Genomic DNA, 17,840 nt, shown 5'->3' on the forward strand with positions numbered 1-17,840 from the left:
AAACATTAGTTCCTGATGCTAAGGGCTTTACACATGTATATGGAGATAAAAATAATATATTACCTGGCCCGGGGGCCATACTTTCCACTAAGTATCTCCGGATGAGTCACAAAGAGCTAGTTTAGTCTCATAACGCCTCTTTCAAAGTTAGGTAAGGGGAATTATTTCCCAGGGTACAGATGGGACAATTTAGATACAGAGACTAAGACTCCAGTTCAACAAAGCACTTAGGCAGTGGACTAACCCTATCCCTGCTGATGCCAGTACAATTTCTCCTATACTTTGAGCAGGTGCTCAAGTGCTTTGCAGGATCAGGGTCTAAATGACTCACCTAAGGTTACACGGTGAAATGAAAGCGGAGCAGTCCTGTACTCTAACAATGTGAAAACACTGGTTCCAATTCTCCTTTCCCACTAGCACACAGCAGAAGTAAATGCCCTGTACTATAAGATGATACAATTAAGTAAAGCTGGCATAATGAGGTGTATCGATTACATTAAAGTATTTATTGTATTTAGTCACATTAACTCATTTTTAAGTGCCCCAAGTTAGTTGCGTCTGTGGCATGACATACTGCAATATATAAGGTTGGGCAGGAACTCGCTCCAGTCGTCTGTCCTCCATGTAATTTCAGTCCACATACTATAATGTCGTTAATCCTGCACCCATTATAACAACAAAAGTAATATGAATGTAGCACACCCCATTCCCTCCCTCTTCCCCCACAAAAGTGAGAGGCAGCTTCCTCTGACCGGCCGCAGCAGTGGTTTCTGCTCTGAAAGTTTCAGCCTCTTGCCTTGGCATGGCATAAACAAAGCGAGTGCTGCAGGTTTGCATAATCCTAACTCAGGTCACGTTGTATAAGCAAATACTGTGGCCTGAAAAGGGGGATTTGCCCCCTGTTGTCTGTAGCAATCTGAGCAAAAGGGCCCTGCTGGAAGCAAGCCAGGCAAAAATGTCCTTTACATTTTGTAGTGTCCGGCTACCACACAAACTTCCCTCTGCCTTGACGCAAGGTTATGTCTTTAAATGAGATTCAATGAAGCACATTTCACTGTGAGGGGAAGTGTAGGGCAAATAGCACTGGCAGGCAGGGTTGGTTGTGGCAGGTCCTGGGTGAATGTGTGCCACACCGTTCTGCCAATGCACCTCAGGTCTGAGCCTCGTTTAGGCCCTGCTCCTCCAGCCCAGAGCCAAAGCTGGGATTGTACAGTGTCTGTCCTAGATAAAGGTTCAGAGATGCAACTTGAAACCACCACACTCAGGTGCTTTCGATAGGCTTTAACCTGAGGTCTGTAGTGGTACAGGCCTGCAGTATTAACCCATTGCTCCAGCTGCCCCACTTCCTAACTGAGCCGTATTTTTATGGTGAGCGTGGGGTTTCCCCCATCAGCCAGGACTCCCCTACACCTATTCTCCTTCCCCCTAGTGCCATTATTGGCCGTCAAGTCTCGCTAACCTGTCTAGGTTTTTACAGGGTTACACATCACCCTGATGGCTATAAATCTCTCCCTACAGAATAGCTTCTTTCTCCATCCCATTCAGTCTTTCTCACGGGCTTGTTATATGCCTCCTAAAATGCCTCCCATTTAAATGGTATTTAAGATCTAAGGTAATGCATAAAGTGCAGTGTAAGGATGATGCATTGGCCTTTTTTGTAAAGATCAAATGTAGCCTGACATGGGTAAGTAATTTTTACTATGGAACGGAGCACAGTATAGAAACCGCACTATGGATACTATGGCTTCATTCTCTTACATGCTCTCTGAGGTACTATGGCTCTCTGAGGTACTACATCCAGTAGAGAAATGGGCCTAAGCCAGAACTCCTGATCCAAGTACACATGAACGTTGGGAAACTTCTGCTCTGAATCTCAACTTTGCAGCTTGGACTCAGTTTCATTACATCATGAACTACTATGATCCTCTTATGTATGTGGAGAAGTTTTCCTCTCCCTATTGTATTCAGCTTTGCTCTGTCCTTTCCCCTTACCCCCCATCCCATGTCCATGAAGCTCACAATCCTCTGACAATAGTTACGAAAGTGAACATGAACATGTCTATGGTTGTCTAACAGCCATCAGGTAGCCAAGCAGGGCCTGGATCACACCAGAGCATATAGGGCTGACTGCAGCACAGCTAAGGAAAGGCCAAATTCCACATCTGCATTTTCTAAAGAAAGCTCTGTTACCGGCTTCTGGTTAAAAGGGCCGGGTTTATTTTGAGCCCTGGGTGCCTGTGGATGATTGTCCATGACTGTCAAGCACTGAGTGAGAGGAGCAGGCAGGAACAGAGTATTTACAAAAGCATTTCCTCCAGCCATCTTGCAGTCTTGGCTCCTTTTTGCCTTCTCTTTTTTCTTTTAAGATTGTAGAGCTTGTGAGACCATTTTTTCATGCAGATCCTGTGGGAACTTCCCCTCTCAGCTTACGCAACGCCCCTCAATCCCAGCATGCAGCATCCCTGGCTATCTTAGAGTTGGGTTCCCCTCACAGCTCTGACAGTGATCCTCAGTTCTGGCATACAGCATCCCTGCTATTCTAGAGAAGGGTTCCACATACACAGCTCTGCTAGTGCCCTTCAGTTCTGGACTTTGACACTCCTGTTCTAGAGCATGGATCCTGTGAAAAAGTTGCCAGCCCAACATGCCCCCTCCTGGATGGCTGTGGTGCTGCAGCGACTTTTGCCTCAGTTTCCCCAACTGTCTTTTGGCCTATTCCAACCATAGAGTCCTCTGGCCAGTCCACTTTGCAGAGTCCTGCCCCTTCCAAGGCCACGGAGTCATAGAAATGTTTTCAGAGAACTGTCCACAATGACTCCAAGATCTCTTTCTTGAGTGGTAACAGCTAATTTAGACCCCATCATTTTGTATGTATCGTTGGGATTATGTTTTCCAATGCGCATTACTTTGCATTTATCAACATTGAATTTCATCTGCCATTCTGTTGCCCAGTCATCCAGTTTGGTGAGATCCCATTGTAGCTCTTTGCCCTCAGCGTTGGACTTAACTACCTTGAATCATTTTGTATCGGCTGCAAACTTTGATATCTCACTGTTTACCCCCTTTTCCTGATCATTTATCAGTATGCTAAACAACACAGGTCCCAGTACAGCCCCCCCGGCGAGCCCTCTCCACCACACCCTGGCGGCCCCCGCCCCGAGTCCACTCACTGGCTTTGCTGGGCTTGGGCCGCTGCAGCAGCTCGGCAGGGAGGAGCCACCTTCCGGAGGCACCGGAGAGCCAGAGCATCCCACTTGCGGGGGCGGCGAGCCCCAGCCATGGAGGAGCCGGCATGGTGCAGGGGGGCAGCAGCCCTGCAAAGGCGGCGGCGCCACTAGCAGGGAGCGGCTGCACCCCTCGCCCCTCCTGCCCAGGCTGCGGCCTGCCCCCCCGGGGATCTCCTGCAGGCTGCAGCGGATGCATGTGGGCGCCAACCCCCATGCGCCCCCGGCTTCCCACTCACCTAGGGTTACCATATTTCAACAATAAAAAAACAGGACGGGGGGGAGAGCCTTGCCCTAGCCCCACCCCCATCCACTCCCTCCCACTTCCCACCCCCTGACTGCCCCCCTCAGAACCCCCAACTCGCCCCTGCTCCTTGTCCCCTGACTGCCCCTCCTGGGACCCCTGCTCCTAACTGCCCCCCAGAACTCCACCCCCTACCTGTCCCCTGACTGCCCCAAACCTTATTCACAGCCCCCACCCCCAGACAAACCCCCGGGACTCCCACGCCCCATCCAACCACTCCCCACCCCCTGACAGGACCCCCAGAACTCCCAACCTAACCCCCCCTGCTCCCTGTCCCCTGACTGCTCCAATCCCTCTCCACACCCCTGCCCCCTGACAACCTCCCCCGCAGAACTCCTGACCCATCCAACCCTCCCCCTGCTCCCTGACTGCCCCCCCGTGACTCCCCTTACCATGCCCATGCTGGTCAGACGCTGGCTCCACGTGGAGGCAAAACACACTGCCGCATGCACAGCCCCTCCCCTGCAGAGTGCTGAGGCAGCGAGAGCGGGGAGCTTCGGGAGGGGCAGCAGTGGTGGCAACTCACATACCGGGGAGCTGCAGAGCCCGAGTGGGACAAGGGGGGACCTGAGGGGTGCACAGGGGCCGGCGCCCACATGCATCTGCTGCAGCTTGCAGGAGCCCCTGGGGGTGGGGGGGCGCCAGGCCGCAGCCTGGGCAGGCGGAGCGGGGGGCCCGGCTAGACCCAGCTAGCAGTGCCGCCGCCTTTGCAGGGCTGCTGCCCCCCTGCGCCACGCCGGCTCCTCCATGGCTGGGGCTCGCCGCCCCCGCAAGCCGACGCTCTGGCTCTCCGGTGCCTCCGGAAGGCGGCTCCTCCCTGCCGAGCCAGGGCACCGCTTTTTGGCGCCCCCAACCACTTGGCGCCCTGGTGGTTGCACCGGCCCTGGGCATAGTTTGTGTTTCCACTGCCTGTGTTCAGAGCGGGCGTCTGGCTCATGGTGCAGGGCTGGGGGGAGGATGCAGTTGCCAAGATGGTGCAAAGTTCACCCTGTGCACTCTCCCAATCCTGTGAGCAGAGATAGTCATTGATTAGAGCACTCACCGGGCGACACTAGTGGCCCCAAGGGAACAAAATGGCATCCCAGCCACACTCCCCTAGCCTCTGTATTGGCTCTTTGCCACCTGAGCATGCTCCCAGCCTGGCATGACTCTCCCTGGGCTAGTTACGCTGGCTCTGTCTCCAGACCGCCCCAGTGCCCAGCGCCATGTGGCTGCCCCACACTGCAGGGGCCAGCCTGTCGTGTGCAGCAGCTCTCCGTTAATGATCTCTGTGATGGCCCCTGGGGACGGGGTCTGGGCTGTTTCCAGTACGTTTTCACTGTGATGCGTGTGTCCGTCCATCCTTAGATCTGTCTGGGATTCGTGCAGTTTGGCTTCGTTGCCATCTACCTCTCGGAATCCTTCATCCGGGGCTTCATGACTGCAGCAGGGCTCCAGATCCTCATCTCGGTGCTCAAATATGTCTTTGGCTTGACGATCCCGGCCTACACTGGGCCCTTGGCCATCGTCTATGTAAGTGAGCTCGCTGGGGTAGGGACCTTCTCTCCACACCTCGGCCCAGGGGCTAGCACGCTGCAGACACTGCATCAGCAAATACATGGGGACGTTACTTAATGAATCCTAAATCAAATGAGCAGAGGGCTGAGAGGGTGCAAGCACATGGCAGTCCGCTCCATTCCCAGCACTCTCAGCTTGTACCCAGGGTCCCTTGTGCCGCTATTGTCATAAATAAAACCACAATCAGACCTGAGGCCTGATCGTTTTTAATTATTTCCATTGATGGGTCTTGAGGGAGTCTTGGAAGGAATATTAGCCCTCCTGCTTTACGGCACGAGCCAGCCTCTAGCTATTAGGGGTCAGGGGAAACTACCCGTGGCTGCAGGTTATCCCATAAATATGACCTCTTGCGCCTTCCTCTGATCCATCTGGTGCTGGCCACTGTCAGAGATGGGACACTGAACTAAATGGTCTCCTGGTCTGGTCCAGCCTGGCAGTTCCTCTGAGGCGACACTGCTGGATTGACCTTAGCCTGTTTAGGTTTGGAATCACAGAATCAGATGAGTCAGCAGAGAGTCGGGCATGTCAGAGCGTCCCTGGGGCCGATGCAGGAAAATCCAAACCTACAATCCCTAGAGACACCTCCATGATTTTTAGTATTCCAATGAACGCAGGTATTCCGTCTGGATTTAAACATTTCCCAGCATTCTTTGCAAGTCAGGTGCTGCAGCACTGGGGAAGTGGATGAGAATTAGGGACTAGGGAAAAAAAAAAGAGAACCATATGGGGTTGATCCACATTTCATCCGCCTCTGACTGATATATGGCAATGGAGTGACCGTGGCATAAGACTGGTATGAGAGGGGAATCAGGCCCTGGTGAATCTATTTTCACTGTCCCAGATGAGCGAAATAACACAAAAAAGGATGCAATCAGCACTAACGATGGAACATAAATGAGCGGGTTTTTTTCAAATGCTTTGAGTTTCAATAATCAAAGATGTCATTAGGGGCATGGGTAAGGGCACTGAATGTTTTTAAATATATAGGCCCAGATCCTCAACGGCTATGAATGGGGTAGCTGCACTGAAGTCAGTGGAGATGTGCTTTACGTGAACTTGAGGAGATGGCCCCGCCCCTCTCTGGGGCCGATCCATAGTCCTTTCCATTGACTTCCGCGGGTCCTATGCACCTGGAAGTTTGGCTGCGTAACTGAAGTAGCCAGACACAGAAGCAGGCTGTCTTGGGATTTCTGGTGCTTGTTTCATTCCCCAGTGCCTGTTTCATATGCTCAGAGCAGGGGGGCTGGAACGGAATGGCTGAGAGCCATTGAACCAAACTGTAAACCCTGGATATGATGGAAATCACTTCAAGCCAGAGGGTGCAGCAGCACCTCCAGCACCCCTAGTTCCAGCACCTGTGGCTCAGAGATGTCCATGGAGAGGCCAGAGTGGGCTGGGGGGGGTGTTCGCTGCTTTGCCCACTGGAATTCCAAGTAGCCCTTCTCAACATTTTGCTGACGGCTGTCCCTTCTCCCACCTCTAGACATTTATTGATATTTGCAAAAATCTCCCCAAGACCAACGTGGCCTCCTTGATCTTCGCCCTGATCAGCACTGTGCTCCTTATTATTGTGAAAGAGCTCAACATGAAATACATGAAGAAGATCCGGGTGCCCATCCCCATGGAGATTGTCATAGTAAGTGACACCTGAGCTCTGTCATCCTCTGTCCATTAGAGAGGAAACAACCTTTCCCTGAAAGAGACTTTTCCCCTCATCTCTTCCCAGCCTTTGCAGGAAGGTGCCTATCTAGGACAGGCAGGGAAAGGGCCTAGATTTCAAAGCACCCTTGCTTTGACACCTGGTGAGGCATGATGTCGGACTCAGGACACCTGCATGGCTTGGATGCTTGGGGAAGCAGGAGGCACCGGCAGTGTCACTCTAATTAGATTTTTTGGTTTCGGTTCAGGGGGGCTCGCACCACTGAGCCCAGTGCACCAGTGCCTGCTTCACATGGTCATTTACACCAGGACGAAGTGGGTGTAGAGCACTACACTTCTGATTTGGTTGCCTTTTACACCCTGCTCTGACTTTTACACCCTGCACTGACCGGGTGCACAATTCAAGGGCGACGGGACACCGGGGCCCCTGAGTTTGGCTTAAGTTTCAGAAATTCAGCAGCTCCAGAACCTCCGAGAGAAGCTGCTGACCCCACTGAATTTCATGTCAGAACGAGGGTTGGGCCTGAGTCAGAACATTTGGCTCGGGGACCCCCAAATCCCAGGTGGGTGTGTGACGGATTCAGTCACCCTGTTGTGGTTCACCTCTAAGTGAAACCATGACAAACTATACATCTCCCCAGCCCCCACAGAGCCACAGCGGGTTAGGTTCATATCTGCAGAGGCCTTGCCAGCCACATTCCTGCTGTGAGCTCTCTCTCAACCATATACGGGCTAAGTCTCCCCTCAGAGCATGTGTAGAATGACCACAAGCTTCCATGGGGGAGGGAGTGTTACCGAGATTTTAGGACAGGAAACTAGGGGTCAGGAACTTTGGGTTCTATTCCTCACTATCCCAGCTCGCTGCTATTTTAGGGCACTGTCTCAGTTCTCCAAAATGGGGATGACGTGACTGATCAACCTTGTCTTGTGTGGCTCCAGTAATACTCATCAAGTGCTTGGATATCCTGTGATGAAAGGGGATAGGGAAGCCCAAGTATTATTATATTCTCAAGAGGAGGAGAACCCCCCCCCCCGCATTGTTTCTCCCTCATATTTTGGATTGCCAGTGCACTCCTTTAATGTCTATGGGGGTAAACTAATCTGTGACATAAACGGACATAACACCCATTGAAGCGGATGGATGTTTCTCCCGCTTGATCCAGGGCTGAATTTGGCTTTACAGGTATCGTTCTCGTCTGTAGTAGGCATTAGCCACTATCTCACCATCCCGCACAGCTAAGTCCGTGCAACGCTGCGTAAGGATCTGACAATGCTGCTTCCCCTTACAGCTCCTTTACTCTCTGTGATTTCAGGTCATAGTAGCTACCGCGGTCTCCGGCTGCTTGAACATGCCTGAGAAATACAACATGCCAATCGTTGGGAAGATTAAGATGGGGTAAGTGCGCCTGCAGGCCTGAATCCATTTCCAAGGGCTGATTCCTTCTGGACCAGGGATAGTCCCCTACCAGCCCGTGCTGCAATCTGGGATACAACCCCCACAGAAGTGAGGGATAACGAAGGACACTGCCTGCTGAAATAGAGAACTCAGTGAAAGGGACACCATTTTATTACTGACCTTCGCCCTGTTTACTGAGGTTCCTCCGTAGCTCTCCCTGAGTGATTGCCTTGTCCTCAGCAAAATCTATGCCCCTAACAAACAGCCTCATGCAGAAAGGCACCACTGGGCACTACGAGGGGGTAGAGAGGGGTTCCACCCTGGTTCAGGTTCTGCACAAGGCAGGAGCTGAATGTGACCTTTGTCTCCAGTGGGGTGTGTACAGTGACCGCAGGAGACCTGGGTTTGCGTCCCAGCTCTACCACAGCCTCCCTGAGTGACATTGGGCAAGTCATTTTATCTTTCCAGGCCTTGGTTTCCCATCTGGGAAATGTAAAATCCTCCCTTCCTGTGTCTGTGCAGCACCCAGCACTATGGGGCAACAGTTTCTGCTGGGGCCGCTAGGCGCTACCATAATACAAGTTACTTGTAACAAGTAATAATAACTACAGCAGGGAGCGACTGTCTTTTGTGATTGGTATCCAAAGAGGGCACTAATTTGCCTGAGCATTCGTAAATCATCCTACAATATCCTAGGATAAGGACTAACCCCAGGCAGTAGCAATAGCCCTGCAGCACTGCACTCAGATACCATTGTGCAGGCTGAGGCATAAGAACCAAAATAGAACAGAATCTAGGCTAGGTTGGAGTGGAAAATGTCTCCTAATCCTTCTTTCTTTACCTGAGTCAATGCATTAGTGGATTATAAAGGGCAGTATATAATTACCAAGCTATAATTGTGCAAAGCATACAATACTGCGCTGCACAATCTTATAATTACAAGGGACACACAGCACCAGTCCTGTGTCGAAATAATAAACAAGGCTAGAGTTGGGATTGTGTCTAGGATATTATTCAGCATGTGCAAAGCACGGTAAGTTCTGTAAGCCTGGGGATCACATTGGTATTCTTTGTAGAGATATATTCCATTTAGGTTCAATTGGAATGTTGTGTTTCAATTATTCTATCAGAGAGACAAGGTGGGAGGTAATATCTTTTCTTGGCCCAACTTCTGTTGGTGGAAGAGACACGCTCTTTTTTCTTCAGTCCTGAAGCAGAGCTCTGTGTAAGCTTAAAGGCTCATCTCTCTCCCCAACAGAAGTTGGGCCAAGAAAAAATATTACCTCCCACCTGGTCTCTCTAATATCCGGGAACCAACACAGCTACAACGACACTGCATATTATACTATATCATGTACAATAAAAGTCAAAATGAAAAAGTTGTTTCAAAATGAGAAAGTCAAAACATGGTTTCAACCTTATCAAACTGAATCGTTTTGATTTTTTTTCAAAATGAAATTTCATCGACATTGTCTCATTCCTGTGAAATGTTTCGATTTAGTCAAACTTCCTGACTCTTCCACTGGAAAATTTTTGAGGAGCTCTCATTCTTTGGTGTTGGTGATGCAGTTCCTGGCACTCCTCTCTCGGTCGGTTCTGAGCCAACGGCTCTGCATGGCACTAGAGGGGGCTGTGTTGCTTGGAGGTGCAGTCTTTCAGATTAAAGAGAGAACAAAAGATGTGGTCACTTGGGATCATTTAAAATCCTCTGGCACTTTTTGCAAAAGCCCCAGCATCCTGACCAAATCCCAGCTGGAGTCCACTGACCTAAATTTCCCCCGCAGTTTCATTTGGATGGGTCATTCTTCACTCATTTTCCTGAACAGTTGCGCAGTGCTGCTGTGCACTGTTAAACAGCTGCTGTGTTCCTCCCAGAGGTGACTGCATTTTAGTAGTGGGTGAAGTGAATCCTGTATATATAAAGTCAAATCCTGGTCCACTGGCTCCATCTCTAAACACCTATGTCCTGACAGCTTTCTCCTCTATTCTTTGGCTGCAGCTTCCCAGTCCCCACACTCCCACTGGTGAGCAAGTGGAAAGATATGGTTGGCACAGCTTTTTCACTTGCCATTGTGGGCTACGTGATCAACCTGGCCATGGGACGAACCCTAGGAACCAAACATGGCTATGACGTAGACCCCAACCAGGTAACATTTATTTAAAAGGATATAGTCAAGATCAGGGGCGGGCAAACTTTTTGGCCCAAGGGCCACATCGGGGTTGCGAAACCGTATGGAGGGCCAGGTAGGGAAGGCTGTGCCTCCCCAAACAGCCTGGCCCCCACTCTTTATCCACCCCCTCCCACTTCCCGCTCCCTGACTGCCCCCCTCAGAACCTCTGACCCATCCAACTCCCCCTGGTCCTTGTCCCCTGACAGCCCCCCCAGGACCCCACCGCCTATCCAACCCCCACTGCTCCCTGTCCCCTGACTGCCCCGACTCCTATCCACACCCCTGCCCCCTGACAGGCCCCCCCGGGCAGGGCCGCCCAGAGGATTCAGGGGGCCTGGGACAAAACGGGGGAGCGGACATACTCACTGGGCGGCACTCCGAGTCTGCGGTGGCGGCGGCAGGTCCTTCACTCGCTCCACGTCTTCGGCAGCACTGAAGGACCCGCCGCCAAAATGCCGCCGAAGATCCGGAGCAACTGAAGGGCCCCCCACTGCCGAAATGCCGCCAAAGACCCGGAACGCGGCCAGGTGAGTAAAAATTAAAAAGGCGCCTCTAGCAGGGATTCTTGGCCAGGGCTCGTGGGGCCTCTGCGGGGCCTGGGGCAAATTGCCCCACTTGCCCCCCCCCACCCCCCGGGAGGCTGTGCCCCCGGGACTCCCATGCCTATCCAACCCCCCCGTTCCCCGTACCCTGACTGCCCCCCCTGAACCTCCACTCCATCCAACCACCCCCTGCTCCCTGTCCCCTGACTGCCCCCCGGGATCCCCTGCCCCTTATTCAACCCCCCGCCCCGCTCCCTGCCCCCTTACCATGCTGCTCAGAGCAGCAGGAACTCGCAGCCCCGCCGCCCGGCTGGAGCCAGACACACCGCTGCATTGCCTGGCAGGAGTAGTGGGCCAGAGCGCTGGCGGCGCGGCGAGGTGAGGCTGCGGGGGAGCAGGGACAGCAGGGGAGGGGCCGGGGGCTAGCCTCCCCGGCCGGGAGCTCAAGGGCCGTAGTTTGCCCACCTCTGGTCAAGATGCTGCTGGGTATAATGGATGTGAAAATGGAAGCCTATTTAATAAGTTGGGAGCTTTTAAACACACTCTGTTTCTTTGAAATTTGTGTCTCTCTCTCCTGCGCTCAGACTTGCATAGTGGTAGGGTTGCTCATGAATCCGGGGCTAAGTGCACTGGTTTGTTGTTGTATGCAGATTGTCTGTGGGCTAGAGGGAGATTGTACAGGATTGGGGGGAGTTTGGGGTGTGATCCCCCTGCTTTGCTTTCCCTCCACCACAGTCCCACCTCTCTCTCTCCTTCCGCCCAACTGACCGCATCGGGAGGCCTCCTTTCCCAGGCACCCTAATATCAGGGCTCCCTGATCTGCTCGAGACCTATGCAAGGAAACAGTTGCACGTGCGACAGAAGGCACACCCCTGATCAGCACACGGCTCTCTGTTCCGGCCATGTGTTTCAGGCAGAGTGCGAAGGAGGGGAAGACTATTGCCTGTCTGACTCATGCAGAACGCACCCTTGTAAAGATGTTAGGTTCATTTGGGATTCCAAACGTTTGTTATTCCTCATTTTCCCTCCTTTTTAAAATGCCTCTGCAGCTGGTCGCAGACACAAATTAAGGCAGGATATTTGGGAACTGGGTCCAGCTATCAGCCTCACTGCAACACTGAATCATCCAGAAGTGGTGAAACAGCTGGGGAAAGGACCTAGACCAGTGGTTCTCAAACTTTTGTACTGGTGACCCCTTTCATACAGCAAGTCTCTGAGTACGACCCCCCATTATAAATTAAAAACACTTTTTTATATTTAACACTATTATAAATGCTGGAGGTGAAGCAGGGTTTGGGGAGGAGGCTGACAGTTTGCGACCCCCCCACGTAATAACCTCATGACCCCCTGAGGGGTCCTGACCCCCAGTTTGAGAACCCCTGACCTAGCAGACAAATGACACCAGAGGAATGGGGTTTGATCTGGAAAGGAGGACTAGCAAGCACAGTCTGTAGCACAATAAAAGAAAATGTCTTTAAGATACTGTTTCAATGGTATCTCAAACCCATCAGGCTAAAAAATACATAGCGATTGAATAGGGATAAATGTTGGAGAAACTGCAGTGAAAGAGGAGATTTTATGTATATACGGTGCACGTGTCCAGTCATCAGAGAGTGCTGGATGCAAGCTGTAACCAGGGCCGGCTCTGGCTTTTTTGCCACCTGATGCAAAAAAGCCTCCCGCCGCCCCTCCCCCCCGCCCGCCCCCGGTGGGGAGTGCGGCTGGGGAGGGCGCCGAGCCTGGCCACGGGCCCGCTCTCCCCAACCGGCCGGAGCGCCAGGGGGAAGGCGGTGAGCCCGCCGCGGCTCCGCTGGCGTCCGGAGCGCCGGGAGGAGGGCGGAGAGCCCGGCCGGGGCCCCGCTCTCCCCGACTGGCCGGAGTGCCGGGAGGAGGGCGGAGAGCCTGGCCGGGGCTCCGCTCTCCCTGGCGGCCAGAGCGCCGGGGGAAGGCGGCGAGCCCGCTGCGGCTCCACTCTCCCCGGCGGCCGGAGCGCCGCAGGGAGAGCGGCGAGCCCAGTCGCAGCCCCGCTCTCAGGCCGGAGTGCCGCGCCGCGCCGCCCCCATCCAGGTGCCGCCCCAAGCACATGCTTGGTGGGCTGGTGCCTGGAGCCGGCCCTGGCTGTAACCAAATATCACAAATCATTGGCTCTCTGTTACCAAATGAACCTTTGGTAATCCTCCTGGGGCTTCCCAGCAGAAATGGTCAGACAAGAGGAAATGAAGAATTAATCTCTCATCTGCTCTGCTAATAGTTGCTTGGCTGCTGAGGCCTTCAACAATGGGAGGTTGTGGTTAGGGAAACACACCAATTACGTACCTAGGAAATAGGCAGAGGACAGATAGATACTTAGATATTTGGTTACCTTTTATTCAATACTCAGACAAAGTACATACACCTGCAAAAAAACACTCTAGCACCTGTCCAGTTTTTGGGAGTATTTATAGTCGCTAGAGACGACATAGTATAGGTGTTGTAATGATGCTCACTCTGTAATATGGTAACACCCTGTGAGACAGAAAGATCTGATGACTATATTCCTGAATAATGTCTCTTTAAACAAAAGCTAACGGCTGTGATGATTGTTTTGTTTCTGATGTTTGCATGGCAAGGATTTGCCAACTTGTTAAAACTTCCTAAAGACCTAGTTTTTATAGAGAAATCCAGCGGGTCTCTTGTTGCCAGGCACTGGCTGGAGTTGATGTGTCATCATGGGCATAACTTAGGGAATCCAGCAATGCCTCTGGGAGGAGAAGGAGCAATCCTCTGGGTGAGGAGGAGGGGCAGGAATGACTGCTGTGTGCAGGGCAGAGGCTTTGCAAAGACAGTGCCGCTCACCAAGCAGAGGAGGGGAATCCCAGTGACCCACTTCTCTCACCTCCCTTTAATTGCTGCTAGAGGAAACTTAGGTGCTTCCTTCCTCCTCTGACAAACACCTTCCTCTTCTCTCCATAGGAAATGCTTGCCCTGGGCTGCAGTAACTTCTTTGGATCCTTTTTCAAAATCCATGTGATCTGCTGTGCTCTGTCTGTAACCCTAGCTGTGGACGGGGCTAGAGGAAAATCTCAGGTTATTACTTTCTTCTTCCTGGCGCCCAGTTTCACACTAGCAACCGTGATGACACCTCCACGATTAGTGTATAGACGGCCACAGAGGGGCACCTGAATGTGTCCAGTGGAGCCATTCTCTGCTAAAATTCAGAGCCAGAGATTCAGACTCCACTGTTGCTAATCCAGAGTAACTCCACTGACTTTAGCGAAGTCACTCCAGATTGACACCATTGTCACTGAGAGCAGAATTTGAACCTGAAGGCTGTTTTTCTGAGGGGCTAGCTGGCTCACATGATTAATGATGATCATAGAGCTGTTACTCCCCAGAGTGCCAGCTGGAATCCAGACTGGGTCTCTATCTGGCTAGAAGTTGTTACCATCTGATGGATGTCTCTAATGGCCTCTGTATGGGATGGGTTTGGTGAATCTCAATCCATTTTCCACTGAGCAAGGGTCTACATCACCAAACCCATGCTCCTGACTGGCTGTCGTGCTGACAGACTCAGCAGAGAGGTCAAGGACACATGGGCCACCAAGACCGAACTGCCCTCTCTCCCACAGAGTGGGGTTCCTCCTCGTCAGGGTTGGGGCACATTAGCACTGGCACTTTTGCTGCCATGCTGTGGAGCAAGCACCTGTTGATCTTTAAGGTTGTTCAGTGAAGGCAGCTCCCTGGGACTGCACTGGGCATTGTGGGTGCTCAGCACCTCCCAGGATCAGGCCTAAGGGAAGCACTTTGTTCTCCATTGCTGCTAATCCAGGAGATTTCACTAATACTAAATGCATTCAGCGTGAAAGCTCTTCTTCTCCATGCCAGCAGGCACTCCTGTGTCTAACATGCTGGTCATTCCACTGGGTCCCCCGAGAAGAATTCCCTGCTCCTTACGATCTTCAGGTGGGCACTGGTCATGTGAGGCCAGACCCTTCTTCACTATTTAGCTGTTTTCGTTTCATCTGGCACCAACAGCAGTGACTTTTAATGGGGGCCTGTCCCAGGGACAAGTCTTGGGCAAAAGCACAGAGCTCAAGTGAACTGAGGGGCAGAGAGATTAGGTATCACGCCCCAGCCCTCACTGCAAATCAGTGGCAGGACTAAGATAAAACCCCAGAATCCTGACCCCCATCCTGCTGCTCAATCCATTCGCTCTGTAGTTGCCCCAATTTAATTGGTCCCCAGTTTAAGGAATGACATAAGGTTTAAAAACGCCAGGTTACCACTGTAATTATTCTTTTTGTTTCCTCAGATGGCAAGTTTCTTTGTAGCGCTGGTGGTTATGATAACCATGCTGGCTTTGGGAATCTACCTCGACCCCCTTCCAAAGGTAAAACCACATGCAACCAGGAGGGCCATGGAGGGCAGAGGGAATGTAAGTAGGGACACCACGGGGTATAACTAACCTGCTCCATTTCCTGTGTCATCTATGTCCAGCCAAACCAGGTTAGCCTTCCTTGCGGTTTGTAAATCAAAGAGCCACCAGATGAAACTGCACGTAGCTCTAATAAACAACGCTCCCCTCCCCACTCCTCATCCCCATCCCACGAAACTCACTTGATCTGGGGTTTTCTCAAAACCAGATCCACTGAGTGAATCTGGATCAAGTGTCAAGAGAACCTGAGCTAATTCCTGGTTTCGGCACAAAAACTAGTGAAAGGCTTGGCGTGAACTTGGAGTTTAGAAATTGGGTTTATTAAAACTTGAAACCCAGAGGGAGCAAAGTGATGGGATTGGGACAGTGCTTAATTTGTGCCAGGGCTTGGCAGGTCAGAGCCCCGGTGCCTCTGGGCTCGCTGCATCAGTTATGAATGTAAAAAAATTGTTCGAGTCCCGGCACCTAATTGCTTGAGCCCTAGCACCTCTTTCATTACAAATGAAGCATTGATTTCAGGGAAGTATTAGACCATGCTGCCTTTTTCTTCCCGTCATTTTGACTTTAATTATGTACGTCCAGGTGGGGGATGCCCTATCAATAAATGATTTACTATTGTAATTATGTGATTATTTAGTAACTAAGTATGGGCTGTGAAATCTGGCCCAAAGTTCCCTGGGGTTTTGGATTCAGGGTGTTGGTTTGGTCCATTTATTTAGACTGAAGCCAAGCTGCTCTAGTGTTGGGTGTGTTCAGAACCAGGTATTTGGTTCAGGCCTGTCTCTAATAATGACACTTAGCTGGTGTTAATTATTTATGATTAGCTGTACTACAGTAGCACCTACCAGCCCTAATCATGTACTGGGATTCCCCTGTGCTAGGCGCTGTACAAACACAGAACAAAAAGATGGTCCCTGGCCTCTGCATAAAGCCCAGGTAAACTGAGCCACCCCATAGCATAGTTTCATAGTGTGAAGGGGCCACGTCCACACTGATTCTCTGGCAGACGAAAGGGAACTGGTGGGGATAAAACAAATTATTTTGGATCCAGATTCAAGTATGATCTTCGTTAGCTTCATCACCCATTGCTAATCCCTCTTGGCAGCCAGACCTGAGAGCAGGCAATATTTGCAACAAGCAGTTTCCCCTTGAGCAATAACACTTTAACGATTCCTGTCTTGGAGTCTAATTTGATACCGTCTCCTTGGCAGGCTGTGCTGGGAGCCCTGATAGCAGTGAACCTGAAAAACTCCCTCAAGCAGCTGGCTGATCCCTTCTACCTGTGGAAGAAAAGCAAGCTGGATTGTGTGAGTCCCCCACCGCGAGAGTCCTGGGGGAGAAGGAGCAGAATCTGATGACGTTTTTCAATAGGAGTGAAACTCACCCCTGCGTGGTGGGGCAGCCCAAGACATAGGCACCACCACTTGAGTCCTCAAAGCAGGGCTTAGATAGGACTCAAATAGTGCATAGGCCTCATGCTGGCCGCATGCAGAAGGGTGAGTTTCACCCTATAAGCACAATAACGCCTCTGACTCAGTGCTAGTCGGCGTTTAGCTTGATGATCACAAGTAAGGTGCAATGTCGAATTTGTCTGGTCTAGTCGAGCCCTGTCGCACTTCATGCATATAATGCAGAGATCTGAACTATTACTTGCCCTATTTAAATGCCAATCAACGTTAAGAGCCTGTTTGTCAAGAACAAGCCAAACCGGCCCTACTCAATATCTCCGAGTCATGACTTAAAAACTCAGCCAATAGCCCTCCAGGGGAAGGAGAGGCCATCATGAAAGATAAGGATCCCAGGCACTGGTTGACATATAAACCCAATCTGAGAGCATGGGGGAGACAGAAAGGAATTTGGAAATGTCTGACATTTAAAGATTTTGTTTGAACAGGACTTATGCTGGTGGGTGGTATCTGTGCAAACTGGGCCAGAATAGCCTGCCAAATCCCAAGGAAGCTGCTTTATCAGAGAAACAAGGAATCCAAAAGGACTCACTTGAGCTTTCCTAAAATACTGTTCAAACAGGTGCTGGAGAGGAGATGGGTGATGATTCCAGGCAGGGTCTTTTAAAGCTGTGTGAATAGTTCAATCCATCACATGAATGCACCACATAACAACACACTAGCAAAGACTCTGAGCTACAAAGGGCTGATCTATATTTAAAAGCAGTCCCAGAATACCTATGAGTTAGGAGTGTGCCTAACAGTTAGTTCGACCTAGCCACATGGCTCAGGTCTGTGGTGCAGCTGTAGAATTCTTTTGTCAATCTAGCTACCACCTCTCAAGTGGATTTACTGCAGTGAGGGAAAAACCCCTTCCATCATGGTAGTAACTGTCTACACTATGGTGCTGCATCTGTGCCACTGCGGCACTTGTAGCGTAGACATATTCATAGTTATTCCAGTAAAAGCCCTAGTCTGGATGCCAGGTCTATTGGCATAAAGGTGCCTTATACCTGTATGGCTTATTTAAATGCCTGAACTGAAATACGCTATACGTGTATAAGCACTTTTTTATACTGGTATAATTGCATCCAGACTATGGCATAGTTAAAACAACAAAACCTTTAA

General features: G+C 51.2%; 1 protein-coding gene across 1 annotated transcript; it reads left to right on the plus strand.

The window, feature by feature from the left end:
* The first annotated feature begins 1,731 nt into the window (after positions 1–1,731).
* Positions 1,732–14,015, plus strand: LOC128835698 (solute carrier family 26 member 9-like). The gene is made up of 6 exons (XM_054025284.1): positions 1,732–1,770; positions 4,876–5,040; positions 6,569–6,721; positions 8,058–8,140; positions 10,140–10,287; positions 13,806–14,015. The coding sequence occupies exons 1-6, from the start codon at positions 1,732–1,734 to the stop codon at positions 14,013–14,015; spliced, it is 798 nt and encodes a 265-aa protein (XP_053881259.1).
* Positions 14,016–17,840: the final 3,825 nt, after the last annotated feature.

The sequence above is a fragment of the Malaclemys terrapin genome, chromosome 4 (genome assembly GCF_027887155.1).
Source record: "Malaclemys terrapin pileata isolate rMalTer1 chromosome 4, rMalTer1.hap1, whole genome shotgun sequence".
NCBI lineage: Eukaryota > Metazoa > Chordata > Testudines > Emydidae > Malaclemys > Malaclemys terrapin.